The sequence below is a fragment of the Prionailurus viverrinus genome, chromosome E3 (genome assembly GCF_022837055.1).
Source record: "Prionailurus viverrinus isolate Anna chromosome E3, UM_Priviv_1.0, whole genome shotgun sequence".
NCBI classification, from domain to species: domain Eukaryota; kingdom Metazoa; phylum Chordata; class Mammalia; order Carnivora; family Felidae; genus Prionailurus; species Prionailurus viverrinus.
Genome location: NC_062576.1, coordinates 38,717,133 through 38,729,885, shown reverse-complemented (window position 1 = coordinate 38,729,885; position 12,753 = coordinate 38,717,133). Strand labels below are relative to the sequence as shown.

The 12,753-nt window shown below is 51.6% G+C and overlaps 1 protein-coding gene across 2 annotated transcripts in view; it reads right to left on the bottom strand.

The window, feature by feature from the left end:
• The window catches only part of CREBBP (CREB binding protein), a 126,814-nt gene extending 115,767 nt beyond the window's left edge, over positions 1 to 11,047 (bottom strand). For both annotated transcript variants that reach the window (XM_047837595.1, XM_047837598.1), the window contains exon 1: positions 10,724 to 11,047. In XM_047837595.1, the coding sequence (XP_047693551.1) occupies positions 10,724 to 10,808 (85 nt within the window). In that variant the 5' untranslated portion in view covers positions 10,809 to 11,047. The remainder of the gene's footprint in view (positions 1 to 10,723) is intronic.
• Between the last annotated feature and the right edge of the window lie 1,706 nt (positions 11,048 to 12,753).

Genomic DNA, 12,753 nt, shown 5'->3' with positions numbered 1-12,753 from the left:
AAAAAAAAAAAAGGATTTTTAGAATGAAGCCGCTCTTTAAGTATCAGTATTGCCAAGAGCTCTGAGACATTGATCAGTCTGGGGCCACCTACAGTGGAGCATCATGTGAGCTGTGCCACATACAGGAACAAGCAAGAGAGAGCACGGGCTCCCACCTGTACAGTATGCTCTAGAATGGCCCAGAAGGTTGGGGATTCCGAAGGCAGGAGAGGGAGGCCTTCCCCAAACCTTCTTCTGTGTCATTTCCAAGTTTGGGCTCTATGAATATGTTACCCACACTCTCAAAAACAGTTTTTTAAAAAACTTTTTCAAGAAAATTATGTTTGTGCAAAAATCTCCTAACAAATTAAGTACACGAATTGTGATTCGTGGGGCTTCGCCTCTCACAAACCCGGCTTGTGGGGAGGGAAGGCAGCTGTCAGCTCTCCTGCAGACAGGAACCTGGATGAAAAAATACACCCTGGGAAAAGCTGATCTAGATTTCTGAGAAGCAATCACAGTAGCTTCCTCCAACTACCCTGGACGCAATGGGTTTCTAAAAGTTTGTTTTGTTTTCAAACCCTAAAAGGATGATCTGGACTCCCTCCCTGGTCTGACACCAGGAGCTGTCTACACCCTTACCTTGCCTTCAGGTGCCCAGACCGACGCCCCCAACCCAAGGTGGTCCTTCCTCTGAGCAGTTTCCCTGACCGCCCGTCCCCGGAGCCCCGCATCCTCCCAGCGCTGATCAGACTGTGTGATCAGACAGGCACCCGTGGGCCGCTGGACCACCTGCCCGCACCACCACTCCTCTGGCCCAGGGGACGGAACCACCGTTCTGCGGGAGCACCACAGACGAGCGAGCAGTATCCCACACATAATAAGCACGTTATCTCTGATCCGAATTACCTAAGCATTTAAATCTCTGAGTAAAAGGATGAGGTGGGACAGCAGAGCCTGGCCCGGGCCCACCCAACACCCGGCGCAGGGCCACCCCAGCAGTCTCCGCCTCTCAGAAGCAAGACCGCATGGCCTCTACATGGTAGCCCAGTGAGTATACACCAAAGATAAAACCGGCTTTTGCGAAACCTGTTGTTACACACTCAGGAGTTTGGAACATGCTTCCAGACCTTCACAATGGCTACTTATGCTGTTCCCTACCCCCGGGAACGGTACTCCCCACCCCCATCTCCTACTCATCTTCAGGTCTCCATGCTAACGTCACTTCCCCCAGAAGGCCTTCCAAGACCTTTCGGAAGAGACCGTCCTGTGCCTGCATCGTGCAAGGGACCATCACCTCCCCTCCTAGGTACTCAGTCACACCTGACTACAGCGGCCTCCCACGAAGGCAGACACTGGACTTGGACTCGTGTCACAGTTTCTCTAGGACTGGCGCCACAGTGCAATAAGTATTTTCTAAAGGAGAAAAAAATCCTAAATCTAAAACAACAAATATTTTTCAAAGCGTCTTTAAAAACTAGTCCCTTTGAAGGATGGTCATAAATACCTTCAAGAAAACCATGAACAAACGAGAGAAGTATGTGTCCTCAGGGCTGTGCTGTACAACACAGCAGCCAGGAGCCACAGGCGGCTGTGTACATTTACATTAATTAAAATTAAATTTGAAATTTAGCTCCTGAATCACATTAGTACCAATTTACTCAACAGCCACAAGCTGCCAGGGACTCCGGCACTGGGCCGTGTGGCTACAGAACGTGTGTGTCATCATCACAGATAAAGTTCTACTGGACGGTGCGTAGAGGCTATCACGAGAACACTGGCATTTCAAACAGAGGGAATGGCCAAACCTACTCTCTTACTGTTGGGAAGAGATCAGTTTTTCCTTACACTTTCAAAGACTGAGAAAGTCACCAGTGCAAGCGGAAATAGCCAACTATCTCCCAATAATTCAAATGACTCTCTCACAGATTTTTAAAGAGAAGTTCAACCCTGGGCAGACTGTGCTCTTCAAAAAAACCCAATCCCACTATGAGTAAAAGGCATAACGACAACAGCACAGAAAATCTATCAGTACTTCATTACTTTGTGTCATTTTCAATGAAAGTTATTTAGTAAATAAAAGGTAAGTAAGATTTAACGTAAAGGCACAAATTCAGAGGAAAAGCTCTTTGTCCACCACGGGGCAATTTTTAGTGGCCAAACCCACAAAGCACCACACCCAAAATACCTAGGAGAATGGCAAATAGCACACTCCACTGAAACAATTTCCTATGATGGAATCTGTAGGAGAGAAAATCCCCACAATACAGCAAAAAGCTGAATCTGTTCCTTTCCAGACCAGAGGGAGCCGACCCAGTGGGGAGATTAAACTTCACCGACATCCTTCCCACCAATCAACCTGACTAAACTGCATAGTGATCCCAAGGCCATTTTCTCCCCTAACTCTGTTTTCTGAAAAAGAAAGATTGTTTTTACGATTCCTCCATACTTGCTTTTCCTTTTTCGCTAAGTCCTAACCTAAATCAAGTCCTTGTTCTGAAACAATACTAGAAGAACAATTCCGTTTCCACTTCAATTTTCCAATACAGAATAGTTTTTAACTTCAAACACAGACTGAGCAAAGTGTGTGAAACTATCACCTGGTCTGTAGGATTCCCAAACCACAGCCTCTAATTCATTCTTTTCCAAGACTGCCAGACCCCACTCACACCAGCCCTGGTGGGGGAGAGAAATGCGGGGGGGAGGGCAGCACTTTCCCATTTATTCGGCAAGAAATTTCATGGATCCAGTTCTGGGTCAGACTGCTCACCTGTATCATCCCAATGCCCACCGGCTCAAGGAGAAGGGTATGTCTAACGGTTTCCCACACAGTTAAACACCAGTAACAGCTGCGGCAACCTGCTAGACACCAGGAACCACAGTCACCCAGCATACAAAACTGATCAAAGTGAAAAAGGAAAACTCTAGGGGGGAAAAAATCCCTCTTACAGGTGAGACCCCCAACCCACACCCACCCCCCGAGCTCAAATGTAAAGTCACAAGCCCAAGTTGCAGAGCTGATAAGCCGGGAGCTGAGACTCTGTCCACACTGAGCGAGGCCCAGGTGCCTTCCTTCCTACCATGCTGCCCGCCTCCCAGTATAAAAAGCTCTGACATTTCCTTCAACTCTGAGTCATGGTTAGAAGGTTCTACTTTTAATCAGGTGACAAATACTCAAAATATTTTAATCCAAAGGAACTGGGTCAAGCTTTTATAGCCCATAATTGTCAAAGCAAACCCTAATTATTTAACAGATTTCTATAGTTCCAAATGTCATCATTCAGTTTGTAATCAAATATCAAATACTCCTTTATTGAAATATTGCACAAGTCTTTCATAACATATAGTTTTTTTTTCTGGTTATTTCATCGGTTATTCGAACTACAAAGTGAAAATATGTCTAAGTGGTACCGCTTTGATTTTAAAAAATCCAAAATATTTGGGGGGTAGTGCAGAGGGAAGCCTTTGAATTATAAAAAGAATCTGCTTTACAAGAGAATCGTACAATGCCACTGAACAGCTTACAACTATTAAGGACCTACTACTGTACCCAAAAAGGCACAGGTGTATCAGAAAGACTGGCAAGTTAAGAGATTTTCAAACAGCAGCAGACGGGACACCTAAGAACAGGAAAGTCAGATAAAATCAGGTGAAATTTTTTCACCATTAGATTTTACTACTATTAGCGACGGTTCCAGTAAACATTCCTGTGATTGATTAATGGAAATGAAACACGGGGGAAACTGTCACACGGGATGAAATTCCTGTCTGTCCAATGGGAAGGTTTAAAAAAAAAGGAATCCAACTTTTAGACACAGAGCTCAGAGACAGCCCTGCTTCCCCAATTTAGAACCGGACACACCCTGAAGGCAGTTCTTCAGAGGCAGCAACAGTCACCCCTTATACTGTCTAAAATCCTGGGGGAAAATGAGCCGCCTCCGCTTCGGTGAGTGCCTTCCGTGCGCCAGCTCCCGTGTCTGAAGAGACTCGTGGCTGGTCAAGTCCAAGCCGAGCTGGGCAACCTCTGCTCCGCTCCCACGGGCCCGCACGCCGGCACGGTCAGGCGCTCCCGACAGCAGACCCCAGCCCCCACGGCAAGTCGACGGCAAAAGCCCCTCAAAGGGCACTGACCGCCCCAAGGGCTTAGATTTCCCTGTCAGTGATGTGCTGCGATATGAGAATATTCCCAAAAGCCAAGTTTAAGACTGAGCTGGGCAAGGGTGGCGTCCCTTCCCCAGTCAAGGCAGGCCACAGATGACCACGCCAGCCCTGAGGAGCCCGCCCAGCAAGCGTGGGATGGCATTTCTAAGGCGGGATGCCCCCCCCCACCCAGGCGCAAAGGCCTGAGCACGGGCTGGGGAACAGCAGGCACACATGCTGAAAACCAGAGCGCATGGCCCAGAGTTTGAGAGCTTACAAGAGGCCGTCTGGGACAACCAGAGGACTTCAGTGAGCGCCACGGGCCGCGGATCATACCCAGAGGCCATGCACGATGACACTCACGGAGACAAAACTGCTCCGAGTGGCCAAAGAGCTTTTCCCAACATGACAGAAGGCAAGGACACCGGCGGGCTTCCCCAGCGGCCCGGTTCTCCGCTCTGGCTCCGTAGGGGAGGCCCGGGAGGCACCAGACTATGCGAGCGGAGGGCCCACCAGGCTACTCCTGGTGTGTGCTTCCCTTGGCCAAGCTCCTTACCGGTCCCCAGGATGTGGCTCAGGTGCCCCCCCATCTAGACATCCAGCCATGGGCTTCTGCACACAGCGGCGTTCAGCGAAGAACAGATGAACACATAAAGCCCTCTTCAGATTGCCCGGACTCATGTATTTTGGCAGTTGATAGCATTTTGTATTCTTTTCTCGAGTTTTGCCTCCAAGTCTTATTTTGCTGACAGTTCTAAGCTACTCAGAGCCATCGATCAGAATCCTTCGTATACTGCTACTACCTAGTGGTACCACCGACTCAACTGTTGTTACATACACAGTAAAGAAACACAATCACATATTCATTTGCTGCTCAAAATAGGCTTCAAACGAGTTAAGAATTTTCAAAACACATCACACCGCCTAAATTTTTGCAATTTTAAAATTTCTTGGTCCTCCTGTTTCTATTAAAAATATATATATAATTGGGGGCTCCTGGGTGGCTCAGTGGGTTGAGCATCCAACTTTGGCTCAGGTCATGATCTCATGGTTCGTGAGTTTAAGCCCCGCGTCGGGTTTGCTGTCAGCCTTCAGCACAGAGCCTGCTTTGCATCCTCTGTCCCCCCCATCCCCCACCTCTCCCCGACCTCATGCTCTCTCCAAAACTAAATAAAACATTTTTAAAAATTATATATATATACATATATATGTACATATATACACATATACATGCATACACGCACACACACACAAACGGGCGCCTGGGTGGCTCAGTCGGTCAAGTGTCCGACTTCAGCTGAGGTCATGATCATGTGGTCCATGGGTTCAAGCCCCTGCATCAGGTTTTGTGCTGACAGTTAAGAGACTGGAGTCTGCTTCAGATTCTGTACCTCCCTCTCTCTCTCTGCCCCTCCCCTGCTTGTACTCTCTCTCTGAAAAATGTTAAAAAACTAAAAAATATATACACACATATATACATGTATATATCATATACATGTGTATATATGTACACACATATCATGTACATGTATATACATATCATGTACATGTATATATATGTATATACACGTATACACATGTATATATATATGTATATACATGTATACACATGTATATATATGTATGTGTGTATACATGTATATATATGTGTGTGTATATATATATACATATATATATAAATAATTAAAGATGGAAACAAAGAAAAACAGTCTTGACTACAGAATTCTCTCCTATATCCTGAGCGTGTTACACAACAGATCTGCCTGCTCGTGAGCCTGCAAGGATGCATGCATGTGGCTACTGTGACTTCCAGATCCGTTGACAAACAGGCTGCTGGTCCAATGACAGGAGCACTTTCAGTTAGCCAGGACTACAGGGCACACCCACTTTTCAGAAGAGAAAATCGAGGATCTTCAGAGCATTAATCCCGCATTCCATCAGTGTCCCACACTGTGACCCCAAGGGCCAAATCCCTGGCACTAACAAAAGTCACTAGTTTTACTGGCACAAAGCCACATCCACATGTGTACGTACTGTCCGGGGCGGTTTTCATGCTGAAATGGTAGTGTTGAGTAGTTATCACAGAGACCATATGTCATGCAAAGCCAAAAATATGACCTCTGGCCCTTTACACAGTGTCTGTCGATCCCTGTATTCCGTAAGAAAGGCTTCGGAACCGTGCAAACTACAGACCCGCTCTCCAAGACTCAGAGCCCGGCAGCAGCTAAGGCTCTGGAAAGGTCTGCAGTAAAGCTCCTCAGCTATTCCGGGTCTCTTATGAGCACAAAACCTTTTTAGAGAAACACTTCTCTGCATGCCTTCTAGTTTCTTGGAATATACTCGAAACGCTGGCTTCGACGGAAGATCAAAGAGGTGGTGTCCCCACTGTCATCCAAGAACCAAAGTGGCTTAAAGCAAGTTCTGCTAATCTTGAACAGCTCACAATAAGGTACATTTCATCCTAACCAGGAAAGGCATACTTTGGCAAAATCGTTTTTAACTCTTTAGTTCTCAAACACACAAAGTAAAAATACAAAGTCAGCACTTACACAGCCCCCCAGTGATCACATACTGTCACATGGCCACAGTGGTACAAGTTAGAAGTTGTAAAAATAGCCTCCAACGGAGCCTCCATCCCTGTACAAGTCTCTGTCCCTTGTTTCCATGAGGTTTAAGAGTTGGAGGCTCACGCTCAAATGTCAAGCAGGAGTGATTCTCCGCTGTCCCAGTGGGCTGTACTGGGAGGCACCCCTGTCATCGTGCTTATGATGTACTTACCCGTCATCATCCCTGAGCAACTCCGACGGTGCACCGTTCTGGCCCCTCGGTTATCCAAAAGCCCCTACTTTTCTAACATGTGTACAAATAAGCAAAGTCGAAGCCTCCACAAAAGCTTACGCTTCCTATTTAGCCAGAACTCAACCAGAGGGGAGAGGGAGCACCTGCCCGGCTACCCTGGTGGGAAGAACACACCCTGCGCCACCTCCCCCTCCAAGAGCTGGTGACGGCCTTCCCCCAAAGATTCACCGCATCTGCTGGAGTTGCGCTACTCAATCCTGCCACGTACCACAAACTCCTGAATCCACAATCGAGCGAATGTCATGTTTATGGATGCAGATGTACAAAATGAATGGACACAACTGTGCACTTGAAATCAGCCAGGTTGGTCCTGGTTTCGCCCTTTGTGTTGTTGCTTGGGCAGATCACCTCGCTCAGGTCTGGTTCCTTACCCAGAAGCGGCAGGAAGAGCATCTTCCCGTCCTGCCTCACGGGATGCGGCGAGGACCATGGTGAGGTGGGGGAAGAAGGACACTGGAAGCAAAGCACTACACATACATGAAAGATCATCATTTTGTTGTACAAGGTACTTTGGTTGGTGACTGTATTTACCCCAAACTTTTTTTAAATACGATTTCCTGTTGCATTTAAAGGGATTCACATCATAAAGTGTAATACAACTCCTTAGGAACACTTCAACAGCACAGGATGAAACAGATCTGTGTTCAATTTTCCAAAGACAGACTTAAAAAACTTTGAACTAACTAGGCTATTTGTCGTGTGTAAATCTGGCTTCAATAAAGCTGACAAAAAAAAAAAAAAAAAAAGTCTACTGCTTGCCTGGATATCTATTTCTCCTTCACTGTTAAATCACGAATCCCTGCTGTTGAAACACACTAATATGCTGTTCTAATCAGGACGTATTAAATAAAGACGTTTCCAAAACACCCAGCTAACTACACACTGGAAACACACAGACCTACCTCTTAACGATGGGCGCCAAGTAAAGGAAGACTATATTTGTGCGAAAGCGTTGAAGGCATCAGCGTCAAACAGGAAAATGCCACAACATCTCATAACATTAAACCCAGTGCTGCTCCAGCGCTGAGGTTTGGGGGAGGCCAGCAGCACTATTTTTCCTTCTTCCACTTGCTACCTTCCTTTAGGGCACCGTCTCCAGTCCCATATCACCTCGGCATACCCTCCGCAGGAGCCTTCCCTGACCTCCTCAGCCTTCAGAGACCCCTCCTACCTGTCATCAGAGGCAACGACATTGAACAGAGATGCCACCTTACCTCACTGGCATGTTTTACGCACCCCCACGTCCTCCCCGCTAGACTGCAAGCGCCCTGCAGGGAGCACCTGGCCGGTAAGCTCCCCAGGCCGGACCCCACAGACACATACCGCATCGTGGCAGTCCAAATCACTCTCATGCCACCGAGGCCGCCTCCTGCTGCTGCTCCTAACCCCTCAGTGCCCCCCAAGCACAGAGCTCCCCTCACTCACATTTTACGCAGACACAGGAAACACACCTTGCTCCGCCTGGCCCAACTTTCTCCTGGGAACCTCAAAAACACATCCCATCACTAAGATGAGGCTGAGTCTCTTCCTACTGTCCCATCTAACCCAATGCCTTTACTCCTTTGATGGTACATAATGAAATTCCTTTGGTCCTTTATTTGCTTAATATATATCCTTAAGATGTCTGTCTCAGACTAGTAGTTATGGGAGACAAGGCTGTACCTCGTTTAATGTACTCGGTGATGATCCCTTCCTTGGCCCCATGCTAACAGACTCTTGCACGATAATGTGACGTGATGAATGTATGACCAAGGGGACTCGACATCAAGTATGATTATGAACTTTATTCTTAAATGATTTACATTAGAGCTATCAAAAACTTTTTTTATTCCACATTTGGAAAACAGCAAGCCCTCGTGCCTTAGGAGGATCAAAACTGGAAAGGAAGGGGGGGCGGGGAAGCGGCCTAGAGGGAAAAATCCTTCCCGATAAACTTTGTGATTAGCAACACATCAAGCAAGTAGGTGACCATCCGAGAGCAGAACTAGCCAAAAAGGCCATTCTTTGGGTTCCATCTTGGAAACCGCTAAATGCATACAGTTGGACAAGCCTTTCTGTGAAGTCTTGTTAGTAATTTATCCCTCCATAAAAAACAAAATCTGCAATAACCTCATTCAACAATAGGAAAACTGCAAAGCCATTCAAAAAGTTACCAGTTTCAGAAGGCAAGCTTCAAAGCTGAACTTGCCTGGCATAATCTATCTTTCATACAGTTAAAGACTTTTCACTAAAACATAGCAAGATTAAAAAAGCAAAATCTGTTCTGCAGTAAAAGGTTGTTTCCACATGTCTTACTTCAGAGAAGTTGATGTGACAAAGTAACTCTTTGTCAACTCTTTACCAATTAATAAAAAAGTATTATTAGTGACTTTCCGGTCCCAAGAAACTTATCTACTCCCCCTGCCAGCTCCATCATTTAAGAAATTTCATTTAAACTAGGCAAGAATCTCCTTACGGCAGATTTTTTTTTTTTTAAATCATTACTCTCACTCCTACAGTAATATTCTAGGAACTGTACTAAAACTGAAGCCACAAAATTCAAGTTTTGTTTCAACAGAAGAGACTTTTTAGACCATTAGCAGAAAGATGCCGGTGGCCACAGAAATGTTTGCACAAGCGGAGCAGCTGTGTCTACGGCAAAACCGAAGGCATTGCTGCAGCAATATAATTCAATTTGGATCCATTCATTATAAACTGATTTTCAGATGCTGCTACTGCGAGACCCTACTGGAGAAATGCAGGCTGCACTGGAGACAGAATTGTTCGCAGCGGCGCACAAGTTTTTACTGCAAAGGAGAGGCTCTGAAAGAGGAAATCCAACTCGATCATAACGCTACCATGAACCATCCCAGAAGAGCCCAGAATTGTTAAATGAAGAGAAATTAAAATACTTCTCTTGGGCAACTGATGGGATTACCTCAGAAAGTTTTCAGGGATGCTGTTGCAAGGAATGTTTTATTGAACCTCCTGCCAAAAAAATTTTTTTCTGGAAAAACTGCAATTCCGACATTCCTTAACAGAATTTTTTATACATCTACACTGTAAAAGCCACACGGGCTCAAGTGGAGATTGCAGCCCAAGACGATCTGCTATTTAACTTTCTTTTCAGGTTATACCTCTGAAATTAAACACACCACAGCAACTTTGAGGACGTCCCGCTACCGATGTTCGGGGTGGGGGAAACGTGACGACTTACACGATCAAACAACGAGAGTTTTCAAGGTAACTGCTAAACAATGTCTTCCCAAGGAGCACATTCCAAGAAACTTCTAAGTCGTAACTCCCGGGCTGGCTGCTGCTACGACAGCGCTGCGCACTGTGCTACTAGCTCAGAAAACACTTTGGGTGCCCCCCCTGCGTTGCACTTTTTCCTTCCCTAACCAAGAAACGTACCCTCTTGCTGTCATCCCTCCAGGCAGCCCCGCGTGAGCCGACGCACGGCGGCACGGCGAGGCGCGTGGAATCCCCACGAAGACCACCAGCACGCTCCACTTTACTTTTCCTCCGCCCAAGTACCGCTCGCTTTCGGCGCGCGGGGGGCCTCCCCAACTCCGGGCCGGCCGGGAGCGCCGGGACAGGGCCGGCCCGCTCGGGCCCCGGCGCAGTCCGGCGACAAACTTCCCCCTCGGCCGGCCCGCCGGGGTCCCGGGAGGCGGCCGCGCCCGCCTGCGCCTCCGGGAGGGTCTCCCGGCCGCTCACCTGCGGGTGGGGTCCCCGCCCCCCGTCCGGCCCCCCCCCCCCTCACCTGTGCTGTCATTCGCCGAGAAGCCGGGCGAGCTGAGTTTGGCTCGTTTGGGGTTGGGCGGTCCGTCCAGCAAGTTCTCGGCCATTTTCACCTGCTCGCGGAAACAGCCCCGAGCGCGGGCGGCCGGGCCGGCAAGGGCTCCCGGGCAGGGGGGTGGGCGCCGGCCCCGGCCGGCTGCGAGGGGAGAGGAGCGAGCGCGAGCCGCGAGCCGCGAGCGAGCGCCGAGGGAGAGGGAGGGCGCAGGCCGGGTGGGGGAGGCGGCGGCCAAATCTCAGCCACAGCAACAGCGCCCCGCAGCGCTCACCGCCCGCCCCCGGCCGCCGCCGCCGCCGCCGCCGCCGCCGGCCGCGGCCCCCTCATCCCCTGCCCGCCTCCCGAGCGCGACACTCCGCGGCGGGGGCGCCCCGGCGGCCCGGCCGCCCCCCCGGGCCCGGCTGGCAGCGACGGCGCCCGGCCGGGCGGCTCAGGCAGTCCCCGGGAACATGGTGCCGCCACCGCCGCCGCCGCGCCGCCGCCTCGCTCCCCCCCCCCCCGCGCCCCACTTAATTAATTCGCTCGCGGCCCGACGACCGGGGGGCTCCGGGCTCCGCTCCCCGCCCGCGGCCCGCCGCCGCCGCCGCCGCCGTGAGGAAAAACAATGCGCGAAGCGGGGCCGCCGCCGCCGCCGCCGCCGCGGCCCCCCCACCCCCCGTTCCGCCGCCGCCGCCGCCGCTGCCGCCGCCGCCGCCGCCGCCGCCGCCGCGGCTCCGGGAGGCCGAGCCGAGAAGCGAGCGGGGCCGCCGGAGCGGGCGCCGAGGGCCGGGCGGAGCGGGCCGGCCGGGCGGAGCGGGGTGCGCGGGCGGTTGTGGGGCCCGGGACCGGCGGGGCCGAGTAGATCGCGCTCGAAGCCCCGGTCGGGTCCGCGACAAGATGGCGGCTGTTGATTCCTCAATTAAAAAAAAAAGAAAGTTTTTTTTCTTCTCTTTCCAGAGCCTGAACGGGGAGGGGGAGGGGGCGGGGCACGCCGGTGCGTCACCCCCCCGCGGCGTCACCACGCACGGCCCCCGCCCCGCCCCCTCCACCTGCGCCGTCCGCGGCGGAAAGAGCCGAGCGCGCTCGGGCGGAAGGGGCCGAAGGCGCGGCCGGCGTGCGTGGGGCTGCGAGGCTGCCCGGGCGGCGGAGCTGCTGCGCCTGTGGGACTCCCGGCGCCCGGCGCGGCCGCCACTTTTGTTCTGTTTGCCACTGGGCGGCGAGGGCCTGGGCTGCGGCCTGGCCGCGAGCCGGGACCCTGGATGTGGAGTCGGCGCCGGGCCGGGCCCGCCCGTCCCGCCGGGCGACTCTGCCCGGTCCCGGCTCCTGCCCGCGACTCTCCCCCAGTGACCAGGCCTGAATACTTCCCCTCGCCGGATGCCAGCGATGCGTCGGAGTCCCTGCAGGTTACAGACCGCCCGCGAGTGTGTGCAGACGGGGAAACTGAGGCAGGAAGTGGCAGGGTCGGGACTCGAACCCTCTCCCGCCAAGTGAAGTGAGGGGGATGCGAGACTCCCTGATGCGACGGGGCTCCCAGGTGCGACACCCTCCTCTGCCCCGGAGGCAGTGAGCGCTGCCTCCCGGGCTGGGGCGCGCTCCGCCTGCTCTCAGGCCTGGACGCCTCTTGCATCAGGGCTTGGGGCCTCGGCGTCTGGGGAGCGCCCCCGCCCCGCCCACCACCTGGCACCCCGCAGGGGCTCGGGAAAGGTGTGCGGTCCCGGGGACACCGGCCCGGGGGGCCACTCCCTGCCGGACGGTTCCACAGAACGCTAAGGTGATCACATCGGTGCCTTATCTGCTCCTCAAAACTTGCCCGAGCTTCATCCCCAAGTCCTTATCTGAAAGGGATCACCAGCAGCCCGGGTTCCTAACCAGGAAACCTGTGAGTCAGCGCAGACTCCTCCCTCCCTCTCCACGCAGCCGTTCTCCCCACGTCCTTTACCTGCTCCTCCCCATCCCGCTGCCCCAGAGTCGTCCTGCATCGCACCTAAGTGTCCCTTGCGCTCCACACTTCAACCCAC